The 22,471-nt window shown below is 35.5% G+C and overlaps 1 protein-coding gene across 3 annotated transcripts in view; it reads right to left on the reverse strand.

The window, feature by feature from the left end:
- Positions 1-22,471, reverse strand: part of POT1 (protection of telomeres 1) — a 72,793-nt gene that overhangs the window by 34,973 nt on the left and 15,349 nt on the right. For 2 of the 3 annotated variants that reach the window (XM_074168456.1, XM_074168458.1), the window contains exons 5-8: positions 16,234-16,344; positions 13,692-13,739; positions 12,383-12,497; positions 2,034-2,164 (exon numbers count right to left, since the gene is read on the reverse strand). In XM_074168456.1, coding sequence (XP_074024557.1) covers positions 2,034-2,164; positions 12,383-12,497; positions 13,692-13,739; positions 16,234-16,344 — 405 coding nt within the window. Of the gene's footprint in view, positions 1-2,033; positions 2,165-12,382; positions 12,498-13,691; positions 13,740-16,233; positions 16,345-18,321; positions 18,416-22,471 lie in introns of those variants that run through there. The other variant, XM_074168459.1, reaches the window with a different exon arrangement.

The following is a 22,471-nucleotide window of genomic DNA, read 5'->3' on the forward strand; positions in this document are numbered from 1 at the left end:
GCTTCTGACCCTCCAAATTGGTACATATCAAAGTGAGCTGACCTTGGTTGTTACAGCAGTAAGTATAAGCAAGAGCCTCTCTGCATACCATTCCTTGGTATTAACTATAAACATCAGACCTTATCACTCTGGAAGCAAACACTGTCTGAAAAATATGCCGTTCATTTCAGAGAGTGCCGTTATTTAGAAGAGATTTAACAGAGAAGTAAAATTACTGAAAACAAAATTGGTTCTACCTTAAACCAGGACAGGGGGTGGAATTAACAGACCCTATCTTTAAATACTCAAACATCATCTTGGAGAATTATGAAGTACTAGTTGATAAGGATTTTAGAATGGTCTCCTCAAAAATTTGTTGCCAACTCAGGAGAATGATGAGGTTCCTTACATGTACTATATCAATAGGTTTCCTTAGTAAGTTTACATTAAATAGCGGAGCTGAGACACTATTAGGTTTGCATAAAAGAAGGCGCATACATAACTTCCCTGAAAGTGCTCATTTGGTTTTTTAACCTGTACTTCCCATGTCACAAAAAAATCCACTACTAACCTACCACAGACATTCAACTTTTCAATTATTTTATTTTAATCTGGCTCCTTTCTACCGTCTCCTTTTTCATGCATATATTATAAAATATGTATTTTGATTTCAGAAGTGCTAAACATGTTTCTACCTCCACTGAATTTCAGAAACAAGTATATCTGTGTAACACACCCTACTGGATTCAGAGAGAATTTAAAATTTAGCATAAGACTTTCCCATTTGAAGTCAAATCAATGAACGTCCAAAGACTAACAACACATCTCATGTACTGATTAGCAATACAAGCTTCAAAATCTAAATGTAATTCCATTCCTAATTCTAATTGCACATAAAAATGACCTTAAGGAAGCTTTATACTAACCCAGAATAGGCTAGCTAATTTCTCTCTTAATTGTAAATATTTATATTATATGTATAATATACATGAATAACTGAAATTGTTTCTGAATCCTAACAAGTTCTTTCTCAATAATCTCAGTGGTACAAATCTCAATTACTGGGTAAATCTTACCACTTTTTACATGTATTATCATGCTGGGTTTTTTTTTTTTTCCTCTGTTCTCCTGCTACAGCATATCAAAACATACATGCTTAGTACTACTGAACCTTGTCCCTTTCATCATCCTTTTGTACAATCCTAAATTTTCCAGATCTCTCCAGAATGTTCTAGTATGCAAACTGTTTTTTTAACTGGCCTCTTTCAGGACACTTACTCATTTTTGCTATAATTATCTTACGCAAAAATAAATTATATAATTATGTATGGTTATCGTGCACATTAATATGTAACATGGTAAAAAAATGCCTTTGGTACTATTCTGCACCTCTTTAAGTATGGTCCAGCATCACAAGACTTCCATTCAGTCACTGCAGTGTGGTTCCTCTTCCCTATAGAATTGCAGCAGGCATAACAAAAACACCCAGCAGAAGCAGCACCAAAGCTATAAACACTGATTTCTTCATGGCCTTTGATACAGATAAATACAGGGTAAGCCAGGATAAACATCAAAGCAGCAGCTAGAGCATATTGCACACTAACAGCCCCAGATAGATTACATTTGAGTAACTCTCCAGCTGATCTAAACTGCTGCATAACAGAAGCTCTAAAGTAATCCCTCCATTCTATTAATTTGAAGAGGAATAAATTGTGCATATTTATGTCAGTTAAATTCTGTTCACCTAGAAGTACTACCACATGTTTTTTGCCAACTAGTTCAAAAAATATTCAAAAAAAGAATGCTGTTCTGGAGTTGTCACAACATCTAACACTTATTAAGAGAGAGGTATTAGCTTAGTGCTCTAATGTTGTTTAAAAAATTTGATAGTTTATTTCCAGTTTTGATCCATACGATAACCACAGTTGTTTTATCACTCAATTGTTTTATCCAATGTCTCCATGTGTTAATTTCAGCACATGAAGAATTAAATTATCGCTACAGTCCTCTCACTGAAAAAAAGCAAGCATATAACCCCACATTCTAGTACCTACCTTTATTCTATGAAATCGAACAATATCTCCAACTTTGTAAATTTTTGGTAGGGCATCTAGATTTCCATTAAAAAGAGTGCATGTTAACTTGACATTTGATGGGTCCACAAGTGTTACAACTGAGCAATAATCTGTAAAATATAAAAGTGTTTGAATGAGTAATAGGCATTATGGAGTTATTAATACACAGATATTGAACTTGAGATGAACAACCATATGGCCAATTTTTTTCTGCTATGATCTGTGTAACTCTTCCAAAGTCAATTTAGTTAACAGAAGCATAACAACTGAAGTGTGGCCCATCTTGCTGATAATTAGTCCAAATAACTGAAAATGAAATGGGTGACTAAGCCCAGATCTAGGAGCCAGGAAGGCACAAAACTTTTTCTTCTATCTGCAGCAGGCACGCTGTGTTTTTTCAGGTATCAATTACTTCCTCTATAAAATGGGGAGGATATGTACAATCTTGTGCAGTCTTTTCCTAAGATTTGTTTTCGCACTGTCTTCTGCAGAGGTAATGAATTCTACAAGTTCTAACAGCAAATTAAAATATAAATTACTTATTTTTCACTTCACCAAAATATGTAAGATATATACTGCAAGGATACAGTTACACAGTAGTAGTCAGAGAGTATAGCAGGAATCTGAAATGTGTCCTTTTAAAGTCAAACATCAGTAACAGAATTTCACTTCTATTAATGACCTAAAGGTAAATTCAAAACAAGACAGAAATACGTCAGAGCAAACCAGCCCAGATTAGGGCAATATTTGCAGATGACATAAAAGAAACCTGTATTTTCCATTTCAGCTTACAGAAGCATGTATGCTCAGATATCTTACAAACATAAAATTGAGTGAGACTACACTTGCTCTTTCACAGCATGGTAGCTGGTTAAACTGCCTGAGAACTTTTCAAATACCCAATATCATCTTGGCTGTACGTTTAGAACCTCAAACATCCACACACCTTGTGCTAGTTGCTTTTAATCAAGAAGACAGAGTGCTTTTGTCTTGGATACTTATTATGCTAGCATTTACTGAAATTTACAGTTCAGGACTGAATTAGAAATTTTCAGCAGATCAGTAGAGCAATGAGATCACAGCCTATTATTTTTACCTTGATGACAACCTTGATACATTTATTTATACAAAGCTTTGGCTTTTAGAAAGAGTTAGGGATGGTGGTTTGTGGGTAAGCCCACATCAGAGCAGGTATGCCTGACTGGTTCTCATGGATAACCCACGCCAGAGCAGGTACTTCCCTTCAAAGAGGAAGGGGCTGCAGCCCCGTGGAGGAACCCACGCTAGAGCAGAGGACACAACTAGGAAGGAAGGTACAGAAGGAAAAAAAAAAAAAAAAAAAAAGAGTAAGCAACATGTAGCAGCAGAAAGAAACTGCTAGGTACTGACCCCAACCTCCTGCGCCACCATTTGCTCCCCTAAGAGACACAGTGACCTGCAGCAGTTACAAGGGAGTAGAGATAAGGAAGGGTGAAGGAGAGGTGTCTGGAGTGAAGCTGATCCTGGGAAAAAGTTGGGGAAAGGTTTTTTCCCTAAGCATTTAAATGTTTCTCTTCTTTATCTGAATCAGTTACTACATGCTTATGTTAGCTGGCAATTAACTAAATTCCCCAAGTCAAATCTGTTTTGCTTGTGACAGACACCTTTTTAACTCTCAAAAACAAACCCCCAAACAAACAAAAAACCCCAACTTCCCTTGGCTATAAGTCTACAAGGCAGTTAAAGATAATGATGCTAAACCAGAGTTTACATATCCGGAAACTGAAAACACATGTTATAGTGCTAAAACAAAGTCGATAAAATCTCCATCATACATTTTTACAAAGACACAGACAAATAAATAAATTATTGATAGACAGTTTTGAAAAAAAAAACCAGTAATACTACCAGTCTACTAAAACTGTCAGATTTGCATTATAAAAAAACTATAGGAAGGCAGTCAAAAGAAGAAAATTATCATACGTAAACTCAGTGAAGAGATTCCCCAAACATGAAGACAGACAGATTAGACTGGATAAAAATATATGCCTGCATGTGCACTGCGTAGGCTTTCACAAGAAATATTTTTCTGTTTCCCTTAAATCTTACTATGATTTAAACTTAAAAGTTTAAATTTGGTCATGACTTGAGTGACTGAAGCATTGAAAGAATAAATCCAATGAAGGCTTACTAAAAAAAGTAAAACTAATTTTCCTACGGATACAAAAATCTGCAGTATTACCATAAAATAGATACTCTTCTTTCTCCCCAAGATTTTACACAAACTCAATAATGATAAATTCTTATCTATTGCACTCAAAAGTTGCTCAGCAGCATTTTTTTTGCATGCTCCCACAGAAAGCACATGGCCAAGTGTTATATATCACCTAATCTGACATTCTCTGCCAGGATAAACAAACATGAATAAAGTATAGCCAAGGGCTGACACAAAATTGCAAGTATTTACTACTGTATTTCTGTGGGTATGAATTCTAGAGGTTAACTAGAGGTCAGCTGAAAAGCAGTATGAGCAAAATGAGCAATTAAGAAGAAAACAACATGTGGTTCATAGATTTACAATCCTTTGAGGATACAGAATAACACATTACAGTGCATTGATATAATCCAACATAGGAACTGAGAATGAAACAGCGAAAACATTCCAGATTAAAACCGTGTTTACTGCTTGATGCTGTGACAATATCATCTAGTTGGATCCATACGTGTGCAGCTGCCTATTTAAGGGGGAAAAAGGTAACACACTCCATTTTCTATGCAATTAGCATACTCAAAAGAATAGTAATCATCCTACTTGAAGTAGTATAAAATATCGTACTTGCTTTATATCGTCAGAGAACATCTTATACATAATATAGGTTCCCTGTCTATAGTTTTAGACTTCCATTCTTAACTATGACCTCAAAACATCACTTCTAATATAAACCTAATTAAAATAAAGCTCTTCCAAGAACAAAGCATAAAGACTGATTTTTTTAAAAATTTCTCATCCAGCAAGCCCTTTTTGAAGGTTAAAAATAAAGTCACCTGTCTTTCGCTCTCCAGCTGAAATGTGAGAGTTGCTTTTTGCTTTCCATAGCATAGTTGCTTTTTGCTTTCCATAGCAGCATTATAGTTCAGTGATTGAATTCACTTTTCTGCACAAATAATGAGAGTCAAACTCTAGACAGAATTGCTGAATTTAAATAATGTCCTAGTGTTACAGGAAACAATAAATGTCATGGCTCGACCTATTGAATTTTTCACAATATACTTTCCAATGAAGCAAAAATCTCGCAGTTATCAAGCTACCCAAAAAACCCCCCAAAAACCAAACAACCCCAGAAAACCAAAAAAAAGAAGTTAAGGAAGTTTACATATAGGTATCAATTTTCCTTTACTGGATAATTGTATTCCACTGATAACTTCTCATAAAGAATGGAAATTTTACCACTGGTAATTTTTACTTGTAATAATCTGTCCTAAAAGTATGATGCAATAGATGCACAGTTCAGCAAATTTATATAATATAAAGGAAAGATTTTACTTTCATACTAGATTGACTCAGTAAAAGCATTGGTTTTAGGCTGATACTGCACAGAACTCCAAACTGCACCTATTTTTTTAATACACTTAATTATTACAAACAAGTACTCCCACTCAGGCTTAACGTCATGTGAGGGACCATCAGCAATGGATATTTGTAAGGATGCTTGTAACACCTCAGAATTGCCGTTTATGAAATAACGAGGAGATAAAAGCAATGTTTGGTTTAAGTTGGAAATACAGTGATGCATCTGTCCTATATGCTTCTGATACCCTCCCAGATTAGCCCTTAATATTCTTTAAAAATACAATTACTTTTGTTACTTGTGACTTCTTATTTCACCTCATAAAAAACCCCACAACTATTTGGTAAAGCAGCTTTTTAGAACAGAAATTTAGGCAAAGGAATTCATTACTATTGCAAGGACTGTCTTAAAATGAATAAAATTCCAAGTCAAGATCAGTGGAAGGTTACATTAACTACATGGAGAACACTGATCTCCAAGCTTCTAGGTCCTGACTTCATATAGTTTGAAACATTAATGTTTCTTAGCCCTGTACAACTGTTAACAGTCATTGAAGAGTTAAAAGTTTCCTCCACTGTAATGACAGTTTAGGTTCATTCTTCAGATTCGAGCTTTCTTTTTATAAATACCTTAGCATTTTGCCTCTTTTATGGACTGTTACATCAGTCATTAGCAAGCTCAGAAAGTCAGCAACTCTCCACAGTGTAAGGATACATAAAAAAAACCAACAAAACCCCCAAAATCCCACAGTTCACTTACAAATTTATTTTTCTGTCATTGTAAGAAAATCAGCATTGCTACAAAAGCTTTGCAGATGAGTAGTTGCTGATGTTGTAGGAAGGCATTCAGTACTTCCTGACTAAATATGCTTGTTTTGGTTTTACTGAGGACTTAGCAGTTCCTAACAAATCTGCTTGTATAAACAATTTTTAAGGGATAAATCATTGATCTAATTACAAATCCCCTTTTAGGCAATCACATGCCTTACTAACGCTTGTGTATTCCTTACTAACATTGAAGTGGAAAGCCCACTATCCTGGATCAATAACTTCCCCCTGCAAAGAGATAAAAAAAGTCATTGACAATGTTGCTAGCAATGAAGGACTCTAATTAGAGATTGCCTTCTGTTTCTTATGTTTCAATAGACACCAAAAAAGAGAGTGAGATTATTGTAGCAAACATTAATGCTGTTTTCAAGAATTACTGAGGCCATTCAATACACAAGTGTCTTTGGACTAAAATCAAGCAGTTGAACCAGGTAACCAACCTACCACTATGGTCAACAAACCACAAGAAGAAAAATAATACAAAGATACACAGCTCCCCAGATAGCTGTGAGTACACACTCAGATACTGCAGAACCCCAAAACAAAACCTCTGAAGAATGAAACTGAAGATGTTTTACTACATCTTGTTATTTCTAACATGGCAATGCACTTAAGAGATACAAACATTCAGTAACTACCAGAAACATCTGGCTAAACAGATGCTTTCATGCCATCATTTGTAAATTGTAGATCAAAGTAACTGTCTTGAGATTTCTTGCTATTAACTATTTATTAAACTGTTTAATTTTTCATTTCCTTCTTAAAATTTTTTGAACTTTTATTTATTTTCAGTATTAGATGGTAGGAAACAGCAATTATTTTTTAACAGACCAAACCACTGTGAACAGAGGTAAAAGAACATTACTCTTATCTTTAGGCTCCAGAAATGAAATCACTATCTTTACCTCTGCAACAGATTTTATTCTGTTCTGCAAAATTTAAATACATGGTCAATATTCTGATTTGGGAAAAAAAAAAAACCAAAACCAAAAACAAAATACAATGTTTTACAGAACAAAACTGTTGCAGATTTAACTCTGAGTCTACTTCCTCACAAATAGAGCATCAGATACCACAACAGCCTGTAACTAGTTTGCTTTGTACTCTAAAGTTGGTTTGCTATTATTTACTAAAAATTTACCATTTTCATTGAAGTTGCCCACATGTAATGTTTTTTTCAGTTACATAATTTTAAACAAATTCTGCGTTAAGAATTTTTGATGTACTTAGCTCCAGATCAAATAAAAATTGAAAATAAAAATAAAGCTTCAGCCTTCAAAATACCTTTAAGAATCTGATTTATGGTTCTTAAGCTGCATTTTGGCCACGTAGAACTGCTGACCTGGAACTGTTCAAGGTTTTTAGAAGCATGCTTTGTGAAAATGCCACCTTTTATTAATTTTTATAGTTACCATCCACATGCATGTCTAGTTAGGCTAAAATGAGATTTTACTTCAACATGTGACATATGAACGCACTAAGAGAACAAGCTAGGTGGTTGTTTCCCCAGGAAAATGGAACATAATTCTTATGACTTATTGTTTACCAGCAGGAAGGATTCTTCTTGCCATAATTCTTCCCCGCATTATGGAAAACACTGATTAATATCTGGAGAAAGAGAAAGAGCTGGGGAAGCAGTAGTGTCACATTGTAACGTCCCAAAAGCATGGTCAAGCACACAATCTCTGTAATTGGACGCTACAGAGGCTTTCTTTTTCTGTATTTACTGGTTTTACTCAAGCTAAATACTTGAGATGTCCTTAGGCTTAAGAGAGGGGAGAAAAGAGAGAATCACCTTTGTTAAAAAATTTAAAATATCTAAGACTCTTAAGCTGTTGGGGAAGGAAAGCTAGAATGTAATTTTAAACATTTCCAACAGACCTTCCAGGCAGAAAGCCTGTTGTGCCAAACAGGACCTGAAATACTTTCTTGAAAGTACTGTTTTCGAAACACATAAAATTCCATGTACAGACATTCCTGACTGCACAACCTGAGCTCAGTTAAAACAACTTTCTATGGAATAAATAATAATTTATAATCATACTGAAAACTCATTTAATTAATCAGTGTTTTAACATTCATCTAATGCAATAATGGTAATCGATATGATGATAATTATAGATTATAAAAACTGACAAGGCTAAATTAGGTACCGCTTGCTTTCAGTGGGAAGAGAGTGCAAAGCTTCAGCCTTAAGCTTTAATACACGGAAGAAGGAGCAATATCTCATATCTAGGGGCACATCTATATAGTAAATAAAGACCCATATGGATTAAGTAATGTGGCTCCACTGCCCATGCTTCCAGCAGGTTCCAGCTTAAAGCTATGATTCCATTAACACGGTGTCAGAAAGGGAATGCATTAGTGCAGGATTGTGCCAGATCTAATGCAACTACAGAATTTTCTGACAAGAGCCATTTCATGCCCTGGCAATTCAGAGAAATCACTGAGCATTTTGTACTCTCTCAAGCAGATATAACCCTGGATTGTGTAATAAACCCCAAACCCAACATTGACATATTTAACTGAGTAGTGAATATTTTTACACTAAAGCCCAAATCAATTAAAACTACTTTAGAGATTTTCATGATAAGCTAGCAAGTGAATCACAACTATCTTCATAAATCAGAAACTTTTCAAATTGTGTCCCTGATCTCCATTGATATTACTGAGTTTGGGTTGTTGGGTTTTTTTCATATTACCAACTGAAAATATACAGGAAAGGTATATTAGGAAGTTATTAATGACATCTAGGCAAGGACTAGTTGTTTATTAAATCATCATTTTCCCCATTAAATTCTACTACTTATGAAACTGAAGTGATTAATTTGTCAAAGAGATCAGTTGCAAAAATGTGTACTAGTTGTTTCAGAGACATATTACCTTGATTATCAGTGCACCTAGATTTATTGGTGTTACATGTCCAGAAAGAATGGCTGTCAATAATTTCCAGCTATCAGTGCTTGTCTAAGTAAGATATTCAAAGTCCCCGGGTCTCCAAAGTCTTGTTAAAGCAGCTGGACAAATGACAAATCTAGACCACGTGTGATCCTTCAAGAACTGCCCGTCCGTAATTTACTCAAAGAGTAAAAGCAGTCCTCTCTACATTTCATTCACTTCCTTCTTACCCTTTCTGTTGCCAGCAATGTGAACAAAGGAAACAAAACCTTTAAAAGATTTGTGGGGTTTGTTTTGTTTCTTTGCTTTTAAGACTGAGTTTTAAACCTACAATATTTTTCAAGAGGAAAGTACCTCCTTTCACCACTGGCAATATCCTGAATTATTACACATAAAGCTCATCTTTTCTGTTCCTTATGAACATAGCTAAGAATTTTATTACAACTGCAGGCTGAGAAGATCAGTGAGCACCCAACTTTTGAAACAGATATATATGTATTCTATATATCTATATACTACATAGATATTGTAAGACTGATAGCATATGAACGGGTCTAGCATAAGCAAGCAATCACCAGACACCACCACAAAATGACGTCTTTGAGAAGCTCATTACAGTGAAAGATGTTGTTTGGCAGCCTGTGCAGAAAAGAACCGAGTAAATCGATATTGAAATAATTTATCAATCTTTTACTTTAAAACCAAAATACTGTTCTCTGCTCTGTACAGTTCTAGATTACGCTTGTATCTTTACAATGAAGCCTTCTACAGATTTTAGTGGCATGTCAAGCAGGAAAGAGTATCAGTGATGAGTTCTCCTATCCAAAAGAAGTGTTTTGTAAACTTTTTTATTTGGTCCTTCCATTTGAGAGAGCATAAATACTATGTGTTATTATTGACCTTCTTTTTAAGCTAAAGATTTTTCATTCCTCTGAGATCATCTTTAAAGGAAACTTGTTTTCCAAGATCGCTTCTCCAGATTTATCCTGTTTTTTATCCTGTTTCCAGTCTAAACGCACTGAGTTCCTGCAGATACTTTCACTTACCATTATTCCTCATTTACATCTAGGAATGTCTGTTGTGTTGTAACATTCATAATATAAAGCAATTGGAATTCGTACTTATTTGTACTTACTTTTATTGGGCTACTGTATTATCAAAAAACTTTTCTTTTTTCTGAAAAAAGTGACGTCCAACTTTTCCATAGCTTTGTCTAAAAACATTTGCTTATTCTATACAAAACAATCAAAATATTGTTTCATCTGAAAGATTTGCTATTTATTGTTTAGCAAAAAAACTTTAGTGTATCAATGACTATGTAGAATATGATAATATTCCTTTTAATTTACTCTCAAGAGGAAAAAAAACCAACATGCACTATATTTACTACAAAAACAGATGGACCATTACTGGCTCAGATCCCAACTTAATGACTACATCTATTTTTAAATGTTAACGTTTAAATTAGATTATCCCATACTCTTCAGACATGCTTTTTGTTTATGTTTCAGAGTTATTTTCGGAAACACTTACTGCGTTATCAACATTTATTAAGAATGTAGAATGGAAAGGTTTTCTAGGAGCAAGCCTTGTCACCTTCTATAATAAACAATAACGGGAATCTATTTTGACAACTAAGTGTATGGGAAGCACCGAACTGCTCTCCTGAGAACACCAGTGCACTGAGCCCTAGTGCTGCAGATACGTTGCTGATTCTGTTGACATGGTCAACAGTATGTAAAATTGCTGCTGAATTCCCAAAAACTATACACTAGTTTGTGGACCCAGTTAATCGAATATATTCTTGAAAAATCCTATGTTGCATGTCTGCATAACTTAATTATGACTGCTGATTGGGCCAGCAGCTGCCTTTAGTACAGCTGACACTTGGTAGCCCAGAGAGCAGCACACATGTCTTTGTTTTTCCTGCAGGCAAACGCTAGACCAAACTTTAGCTATGAGTGAGAGCAAAAATGTTCTGTCCATAAGGTCTTTCATACCAGTGCATGTATTTATCTAGAAGAATATTCCACGCATCAAATGGAAGTAATTAAGAGTGCCCACATAGAGATTATATCAGTATAGATCAGTTGAACATATCGAAACATGCATACACACATATTTGCACAGACTTCACAGACACTCCTCCCTCTCATACACACTCTAAACTGATTCAAATAAAGGCTGAAGATTGCTTGGTCTTCAAAAAGTGAAGCCACTAGTTGAAACTTAGTTGGACTTGGAACTTTTCTTGGTTGTCCCACCATGTTTGCATGGCTTTCAGCTATTTCACTTAGGTCTCAAGCTACCTAACTGTAAGGAAACCTCACTCTGGAAGCCATGGTAGGTTGTGAAAGCACACCTGCATTTAATACGGCATTTATTGCCTTCATAATCTATTCTTTTTTTGTTTGATTAGAAATACAATTATAAGGGAAAAAAACCCACAACTTTAAAATGCACAGTAAATTTATAAGCAGGAAATACTCTGGTCAATTCCGAATCAAACTGAATTGCATCAATTGAATTCAGCAGGGAAATTGCCTAGCTATGTACTTAGTGAGCATCTAGTGAAATGGCACAACCAAATTTCTAGCAAAATTTGCACAATTTCACAAGTGTTCACCTCAGAGAGAAAAAAATGATGCAGTCGTTGCAAAGCTTCTACAAGTAACAAATACACTGGCACCGCATTTATAGCGTATTGTAACACTTATTGTTAAAATCTCAAGGAAGAATTGTACGTAGTTACACAACAATCCTTTCCCACAAGGACAGGGCTTTTGTAACATTTTTTTTTGTACAAGTCCTTTTCTGTGTTTTATACTGATAGTATTAGCTTGATAAATAATGTCTTAATTTGCTATCCCCACCAGTCTGCCTAAACCAACTCAAAAATCCCTCACCTATTTGTTGGTCTGTTTTCTTGATGTTAGCTGAGAACCATGGTCAGAGAGTCACCTGAATTTGTTGGTCTGGTTGATTTTTAACAAACGTAGTAAGAACAGTTCTGTTTGGAGGAGAAAATCTTAAATCTCTTGGATATACTACATACCAGTTCCTTTGCTTACATATGGAGGCTTGAAGAATTTCACAACGCCGTACAAATTCACTATAGTTCCATCTTTAAGATGATTCAGAGGAGTATACACATATTTTGGTGCAACAGACTGGAAAGGCATGATAAAATTAGGGAACAAGAAAAAAATTATTCAAACATTCACCCAGAACTTTGGGTTTTTAACACCATCCACCCTCAGATATGCTTTATTTCACCTCAAAAATAAAATAAAGTTTATCTATTTCTTTGTTAGTCACCTTAGAAACTCTAAAGATAAATATATATATTCACAGGCAATAAAGCATACGAGAATTATTTCCATCTCTTCTTGTGATTGTATCATCCTTACAATAAACTAACCACTCAGTTCAAGTAAGCTTCATTATATGAAATAGGTGAATAGAAGTCATTATAATAAAGAACAATGGAAAGTAATTTTTTACTGATTGATTTTAATGTGTCCACCTAAAGGGCACATACATAAATAATTTTGTAATTCTCACTGGCAGTGTCACTGGCAGAATCACTGTTGCGGGGGGGGGAGGGGGAAGTATTACCTCTCACAGCCACTGTGTAAGTCTTCCTATTAAAATAGCACACTTGGAGGATTAAAGAAATTAAGGACTACTTTCTACTATTTAAGGACTACTCTCATCTTAAGGTTACATTATATGCTGATTAGTTTCTTTTAAAAAACACAAGTTCTGCCAAATTGACTAAAAACTGTGGCTTTCAATTACTGTATCGGGGAAAAAAATTAAACTTCATAAAATTAACAGGAAGTCAAGCTGTATCATCTTCAGTAATAAATCTTTAATCTTATGATAAAGAACAATAAAATTTCATACACAAATTTCCATGCCTTTAATATACCATTTCTTGTAGTATTTTAATTTAGACACATAAAGGCTTGTTCCAAATGGCAATCAAAAGAAATGTTAAGAGCAGTACCTGAAGTCTGATTTTAAATCAAAGAAAGATTCATATTTCCATTTTTTTAAAGTAGAAGAGCACGATCTTCTTTAGAATGGAAGTTACCTTTCTAGTCCATATTTCTTAAAACAACATGCCTATTTTGAGACTGAGATGGGAACTGTACTGCAACTATAGAAAAAATACTACTTTTTGATATTTTCTTCTGTTTTCCAGGCATGCTATTTGCAAAAATTAAAAGCTAAACAAATGATTGCTGGGATGAGAGTATGGAAGTAAAATAAACAGAAGAGAAAAAGAATTCCACACATGCTTATTTACATGCAGTTAGTCTCAGGCAGTTTTAAAAACATCCCAAATAGAAACTCACCACAGATGCAGTTTCTGAAGCAGCAGTTGTTCTTGGTGCAGTATAAATCTGAGGAGAGAGAAAATAGCAAACTCTCTGATTACAAAATTGAAGGCATTGCAAATATAACAAGATTTGACAATGCTAAAGCAAATATAACGCTATAACCAAATACAAACAAGCACTATAGACACTTTCGCTATGGGAATCACCTCTGAAACTAGTAAAATTTTATCCTACAGAAAATAATAAAATATTTACTCTAATTGCACTCAGACAAAGCTATTTAAAATAACCCATACATTTTCTAAAATAGAAACGCACTTGGTTGAATATGTCAGGTCACACTGGAAGAGGCAGTATTTGAAAGTCAGAGGCCATAAATTTAAAACTGTACTTTCTAATAGTGACTAATTAGACTACTTTCTAATAGTGTGTATATATTAATGGTTAAAGCAGGTCTACTCTCAGTGACTCTTTATTCTCCTTTGGGCAATGAGGTCAAGGAAAATTCACCAGAATGGGAAAAATTCTATTTAAAGGTAGTTCCTAAGCTTTTAGAGCCATGCTTACAAGCCAGACTTATCTTCAGCATAAGGTCTTTTAAAGAACTAATCGTGGTGATTTGATGTAAAGCCAAGACATCCTCACCCTATAACAAGAAATGCAGGGTTCTGTTGCCATCCTGAGGCCACAATACAGCCCGTCTGCCAGACACGGGGTCCCATGTCACAGCTTCACATAGCCTCGGCAGTGCAGACTCCTGCCAGGGATCTGCTTTTGCTCTCCACCCTCAACTGCATTCCTGAAGCTCATCTTACTGCCATTTATTTATTTTAAATAGTTGGGTGAACAGTTATAATTGAGAAAGTGAAGAACACAAAAAATTCAGCTCATTTATATTAATTTTAAACGTTCAATGAGTGTGTCAGTAAATTAAGTGCCACAAGCTCCATTCTGTGATCAATGATGAGACAGACGCCTCCTCAGCACAACCTACACCTTCAGCGAGCTACACATTTTCCTTGGGATCAGACTGTATGTCGTGAGGTCCTGCCAGTACTCAACTGCGTGCCTCACGTAGTGCCTAAAATGTAGGTACATGTAGCTCAGACACATTCAGCCAGACTCAGGGCACGGATTTGCTATCTATTATCTTCAGTGAAACACAGCTTTTCTACCTATATATCATCATTATCAACAGATATCAACATGAAACAGTCTGCACTGTAATTTTAATAGATTCTGTTTCTCATTGAGCCGCATGCCAAGTTTTAATTATCTCAAAAGGTCAATTCTGGAAAAAGAATACCTTTCTGAAATAAGAATAAAATATTTTCTTAGTTTTAAAGTTATTGTCAGAACAATTATACAGAAAAAAGTTCAATCCTTGACACTGGCACACAATTTATTTTAGTAAGTGTCTTTTATATGTGATTTTGTGTATAAGTTTTTATAATTATTTCAAAGTGTGTTTCCAAATCTGATGGATAGGCTCAAAGGAATCATCATATAGTATAATGCTATATCATTACTTAGTGAACATGCCTTTTCCTCTCCACTAACTACAGAATGGAGTTTGCAGCACTGTCACTAAGAGTTCAGCACAATGCTATCATCCTTCTTTTTAATAATAGTAGATAATCACAGTCATCAAAAACGTGCATCACTTTCTCACCAGAAGCCCATAGCTGTTGGGATAACTTTCATATGAAACACTAGAAATATCTCACTAAACTGTCCAACAAATTTCTTGAAATCTTAGTTTCAATCCACACCTAGTCCCTCTCCTCCCCAGCTACAGGTTTCCAAATGCAGAATATCCAAATCTTCTCTAGTTTTTGTAAGCCCAATAACTAAAAATACTAATGCTTAGGCATAAAAAGGATAGCAAATGTTTCTTGAAGCAAAGACGCAGCGGCCACAACAAACATGCACTGTTGATATATTATCACAAATAGAAGCAGCAGTAGAACACTCCTGTATCTCCACTCCCATATCTCAACAGATGGAAACATTTAAGATGAACAGTATTGATGTGAAAATAGTACTAAAGAAGTGTTTTCCTCTGAAAAAAGCGGTGTATTTCTCTTTTAAAAATTAAGAATCTAGGAATCCATGTATTTCAAAGGCAAAGTGTAATGATGTGAGCTAAAGCAATACAAACTTGTAGCCCAGAGAAAACTAAAAATGACAGACCTAAGACCACTCTTGCACTCTCTACCTTGTCTGCATTACTGCATTGGGTTATGCACAAGAATGGCTTGAACAGCTCTAGGCATCTATCTAAAGCCAGTTAAGGTCAAATTTCTGCACTCAAGAAGCAGAAATTTACTTAAGAGGCCTGAGATAATTTGAGTCTTGCATGGATAGGGATATTATAAAAATGTATGCACGCACACACACACAAATGTGTTCTGATTGTTTCCTGATGGACATGCTAAAATAATCTCCAGTATTTCAGATTCTAATAGATTTTTGTTGTTTTTTTCTACTGTAAAGCAAAATGTTAATGTTAGTATTTGGAGAAAAAAAGGTAAAAAAAAGTTGGGTACCCACGTACATAAATGGCTGATCCAGCTTCTTCAGACACCTCCAGGTGGCAACCATGTCTACCATCCTCTCTCGCTGTAGGTGATTTTGCCAACTTAAATCCTGCAACTACGAAGGTGTCCTATGGGGACAAGGTGATAAACAGATGATTACACAGGCTGTACCACATACTCTATTTTAAGAGTACGTGATGTGAAATTTCACCCTAAAGTCTCAAGACATTCAAGAAACAAATCCTGCACAAATTCTAAACACTGCCTTTAAGGTTCTCTATTTAGTTCTTCTACCCACAGAATTCCTATTTCCAATCGATGCCAGCAAGCATTTTTTTTTCAAATTTTGCTAAAATTTTCACACTCTTGATGCTACTGTGACTGAGTGCTAATTTTGACAAGGGCTAGAGGGGAAGCATCACACTGAATAAAGCAAAAGAATCATTCCCCTTCGAATATACTGAAGACTGACTCCTTTCTGGGTAAGCTTAATTAAGCTAGAAAAGGAATCACACATTGGATCAGCAGTGACAAAACACTCTTTTCTCAGAAATTATTTCTTATTGAGTTACAGCTGCACTTTGAAGAGACTCTCCTTGTAGACATTTTCTGTTTTGGTTGGATCAACATCTTCCAATTTCTTCCTGAAGGGTCAAGTAGGTAGGTTAATCAATAGATAGGTTTCTGGTAGCAAAAGAGACATTACAAACTTCTCTGGCGTCACTCCTGAGGTTCTGGCACAGGGAGCAATTGCATTTGCAACTGCATTTTCACTTTGGTATAAAGTTCCTCAGACACCACAAAATGAACAAGAAAAGGATCACTTAAGGGGTAAATGATTTATAACCCTACAGCAACTCACCCTTTTAGTAGCAATCTTATATTAAAAAAAAAAGAAAAAAAAAAAGGGGAAAAAAGGGAGAAGATCGAAAATACATTTAGGACAGAGAGGATAAGAAATGTATCTGACAAAACAAAGATGATGTTGGGAACTCTGAAACAATGTAAAACTCCTTTATAGTCAGCTCCTTTGGCAGCAGAACTGTATAGCAAGGCTGTACCAATGTGCCCCATTCCAACAAGCGTATTAAGACTCAGAACCCTATTTCTATTCGACCTTCTACCAAAAGCACTTCCATAAGCTTTCACTGAATGACTTTTATTCATTTGTTTATTTGATTACAACAAATAGAAGAGTTTTCTGATTAAAGGTGACAGTTTTAGCCGAATATTGCACTATGATGGCTCTTTTTTGCTATTTCAGCAATCTGACAATGCTACTCTGAATGATTTAAGATCCAAAACTGTTTTGTGGAAGAAAAAGAAAGGCTGCTAGCTTAAGTGACAGTGACATATTTAGTTATTAAAGGATTTGCCAAAAAAAAAAAAAAAATTACTGCAGAAAAGTTTAATCGGACAGTTTAATACACAATGAAACTACTTAGGGCACGGTGCTTTTCCAGTAGTGTCATAAATGGGAATACAATGTATATTTTCACTAAAAGATAATATGTAAGTCACCTAAGTGTAAGCCATACTCTGAGCTAAATAAGTTAAAATGAGTAAAAACAACTAGGCAACTCGCTATTCCTTGCACCAGGAACACACTGCCCTGCTAGCATCCAATGAAGTTGTTTCACTCTTTCCAGATACAAACAAGCACGAACACAAGCTTCAGGAAACTCAGCTATTCTGCAGAAACCAGGTGTTAGCATCTGTCTTTCCGTTCAGTGTTGCTGATGCTACCCATAGTGTTCCTTCAACAGCGGAATCAACCTTCAGCTAAAAAGCTATGCCTTGCTATACATTATTCCCATTTCAGCATTTTATCAGACTGCAGGCTGCACAAGATCCTGGGACTTGGCTGCTGAGTCAGGCTTGGAGCTCTGTACAGCTGACTTGGCTTGTTTTGTTCTCCTGTGTCAGAAGGAACTTTAGAATTACAGACTCAAGCCTTTACACAGGCTGATAATCAATGGAAACTTTCTTTGTGAATATTAGATCGCTGATGATTACTCTCACGCAATATACAATGCATAACATGACATTCAAAAAACATCTGTGAAAGGACTGCAATTTCAATGAGGAGAAAAGGCAGCACTAACCTCAAAATCTAGTTTTACGGGTAGGAAGAAAAGGTGTATTCTCAGGTTTGTTACAAATTCGTGGTCAATCTTGACAGATCGTGACTAGCAGTTTCTAAACATGCAAAAAAATTTGCAGAAGGTTTGCACAGTGCTTTGAAATTTAATGCTATGTTAGTTTTCAAAATAGATTAGGTTCCATTTCACCTTTAGCTAAGAGTAATTATTAGAAGTTCTCATAATTGGCTTGGGAATCAAAGCCATTTACATAAATGGGTGAATTTTCATGTCAACAGAAGAGTATTATATTGCACATAATTATACTATAAACTATAGGTTCAACCAACATTTTTAAACAGCAAAAAGAAATCTTACTCCCCTCATTCTAAAGAAGTGAGAAATAAAGGAAAGACACTATTTTCCCTAATGGTTATTCTGTTACAGAACTAGGAGACTCTCAGGAGACAAGAACAACATGGTTATTCACGTTTTTGGGAATAGCCTGCTCCTCCCCCCAAGGCTAATTAGCTAAAACTGTTACAGTATGGAAAATATGATATGGAGATTTACAAAACTGTGAAGTTTGAAATTGTAAGCAGCAAACAAAAAGTATTGAACCATACTGAAGTAATTCTCTAATGGCTAAAACTTGTTTTTTTAAAAAAATAAATCTATTTCATAACTGTCGAATTGCAACTAGTTTCAGAAATCATTCTGTTCCCTCAGATTCAGATTCTTCCAAATTAAAATCCCATTTAAGACGTGGAAAGTACCACAAAGGTTCAGTTCACTGGGGAAGACTGAACACTGTTTTTAGTGCACTCTGGCTGTCTAAGGGTTGTTGCCTACAGTTTGTGGTTTCCTGCTCAGCTCTTTAGTACCGGTACTTCCATCTTCTAATTGCTGCTGCACAAAAGATTTGTATTTTTATCAGGACAATAAAACTGACCTGTTCTTTAAATTTAAAATGATTCTCAGCTTGCATATTTAGCAAATTAGTTCATGAATTTCCCATCCCGGACTCACTGTCAAAATTCTGTGGAATTAAGAAATTTGTATAAAGACTGTCACTTCTTATTTTATACATATCTGATGGCTGTGAAAGATTTTTCCGTCCTAAACAGACCAAACCGATTTTGCTGATCATGGCATATGACAAACATTAAAACAAGGCTTTGATTCACACCAGAATTCATTGTAAAATTGAATACTCTGACTTGCACAATTTACCACCCAGCCCAAAGCCCATCCCTGGTGTTCCCTGAAGCCCACGCATATCAAAGGGCTGAAAAGGGCCATGCACCAATTTTGAGGTCAAATTAACAGCACAATCTCTAAATGGGTTCTACTAAAAGGATCTAGGTAATTTTTATCCCTCACGGCTAAATTAATTTGAAAGAATTCTGTCTCTGAAATCCTTCATTCACAATCACAAGGTATTACTGACCTTTCCTTCACACCTTCACATAACCTAGGCCAGTTGGAGGAGACAGTAGATGTAAATAGAGGAAGATGTCCTATAGAATGGGGTTTTTGCTCTCATCCAGACTTTTATTTAATAGACTGCAAACTACAGATAATGTATACTTCCCAAGACCTACCACCATACAATCTGTCAGAGCAAGCACCTTTTGCTGGAAAATGTTTCTTAGAGTTTCTTCAGTGTTTTCTTCAAAAACAAAATTTTAACACGTTCAGTTCATGACACAAGCTCGACTATCTGCTGATGGAAGCCATATGGTAAATGATGCCAGAAAAAAATCCTCAAATTACAAGACATCACACTGCTCACTGCTAAGCAAGACTGCTGAAGTATTTTACAGATTCATTAAGAACACAGTAAGCATTCTTCATATTTATTTAATATTATTTCTTTTAATACTATTTATCATTATTGATATTAGTTTAATATTTAATAAAACAAATCACGAGACTGGAAATAAGGCAAGGTAAGAGTGACAGAGAAGGGTCTACAATGACACATGCTAGCACACTCCATTTCCATGAGAAGTTTTCATCTATACATGATCCTGAAATTTATTTTTTTTAAATGTTGCAGTAGGTCATAATTATAATTTCAAATAAATTTCTTCAAGTATTCACTAAACATTTATAAAAGAGGATTTTTTTTAGCCCTGCTATTTACAGAGATAAATTTCACTTTCATGTCAGTCTATCCTACATGTTGTTTAACTTCCAAACCTCTTACTGGCTTCAACTAAAACTTGAAAAGTGATAAAAATCTCAGAACAGTTACATCCCTGCTGAGAAAAGAGAAACACTAAACTTTTTCTTGGACAAGATACTTTTTTTTACCCATTTGAAGTGCCAGCCATAGTATGTTACCTGCTGTTTGAGGATTATCTACATGATAAAAGCTATAATTAAACATTCAGTTTTTTCTCTCTAATCTATACATATTCATCAAATCCATATTAATTTAGTCAGATTAAAAATGTTGAAAACACAGGGATTCAAAAGTTTTCAATGTCTGAATATATATAAGCACATAATTATATAAAAACTATAATATAGGTCACTATACATTATATAAACACCTCAGCTCTAAGTATAGGTATAATTCTTGAAGTTAGCAGCTTTGGTCCCATATATGTCATGAACTGATGCATGCGTCTTTGAAGCTGATAGAATTCAGGGTGTAAGCCACTATCCAGAAACAGCAAGATCACTCTCAAGGATTATAAATAGATCTTTCCACCTCAAAAAAAAAAAAAAAAAAAGACTAATATACATGTCTCTGAATGGAAATTAAAATGTTCCATAAATTCAGAGCAACTTGGACATTAAGTGATATTTTGATGTCGTGCCCTAAGGTCTGCTATCATTTTTACCCTTTTTGACCATACAGATCACCAAAGTTCAGGTGTACTAGTCCACTTGAGCTGAAAAACCCTGACAGAGTTCTAATTAAGCCATTGCTACTTCCATATTGAGAAAGCCCTTAACTTTACCGTGGAACAAATGTTTCTAACAATGTGAAAACAAAGCCCTGTTTTCTTCACTAAAGGTGAAGATCTTCCCATCATTTTGATGAAGGTATTTTTTACCAAGGTCTGTAGGGGCAGGACAAGGAGCAAAGCTTTTAAACTGAAAGAGGGTCGAAAAGGGTACATAAGGAATAATTCTTTACCATGAGGGTGGTAAGACACTGGAACAGGCTGCCCAGAGAAGCTGTGGATGCCCCGTCATTGGAAGTCTTCAAAGTCAGGCTGGAGAGGGCTTTGGAGAAACATGATGTAGTGCAAAATGTCCCTGCTCACAACAGGGGGGCCGGAACTGGATGATCTTTAAAGGTCCCTTCCAACCCAAACCATTCTGTGATTTAGTGTGAATTTATATCGCAAATGAAAAAGCACTAACAAGCTCATAATGTATTGCACACTAATTTAATTTGATATCTGGCTAATATTAAAATGTCAGCAAACTGATAGACAATTTAATAAAATAAATATCGAGGGAGTTGTTTTCAGCTTTTTTTCCTTATTTAGTTGCAACACTCCGTTTCACAAACTCGTAGGCTGACTTGCCAATGTCCTTTACCCTAGAGCTAAGCAATCCAATCTTGTATCTCTGATGAAGCAAGACACCAGCACCCAGCCAATAAAGAAAACCGTATGTTTGAATTATTTAGAAAAAAAAAAAAAAAGCTTTTAGCTTTAGCTTTTTTTATAGTAGCATATAATTATATCATAGAACACCAGGTTGGAAGGGACCTCAAGGATCATCTGGTCCAACCTACTTTGGCAAAAGTAGGCTTTTGCGCTCGTGAGACCCCACCTGGAATGCTGTGTCCAGCTTTGGAGTCCTCAACACAGGAAGGACATGGACCTGTTGGAACAGGTCCAGCGGAGGACCACGAAGATTATCAAAGAGATGGAGCACCTCTCCTATGAAGACAGGCTGAGAGAGCTGGGGTTGTTCAGCCTGGAGAAGAGAAGGCTCCGGGGAGACCTCATAGCAGCCTTCCAATATCTGAAGGGAGCCTACAGGAGAGCCGGAGAGGGACTCTTTGTCAGGAAATGTAATGACAGGACAAAGGGTAATGGTTTTAAATTGGAAGAGGGGAGATTTAGATTAGATATTAGGAGGAAATTCTTTACTGTGAGGGTGGTGAGACACTGGAACAGGTTGCCCAGGGAAGCTGTGGATG

This window comes from Numenius arquata, chromosome 2, assembly GCF_964106895.1.
Source record: "Numenius arquata chromosome 2, bNumArq3.hap1.1, whole genome shotgun sequence".
Taxonomy (NCBI): Eukaryota; Metazoa; Chordata; class Aves; order Charadriiformes; family Scolopacidae; genus Numenius; species Numenius arquata.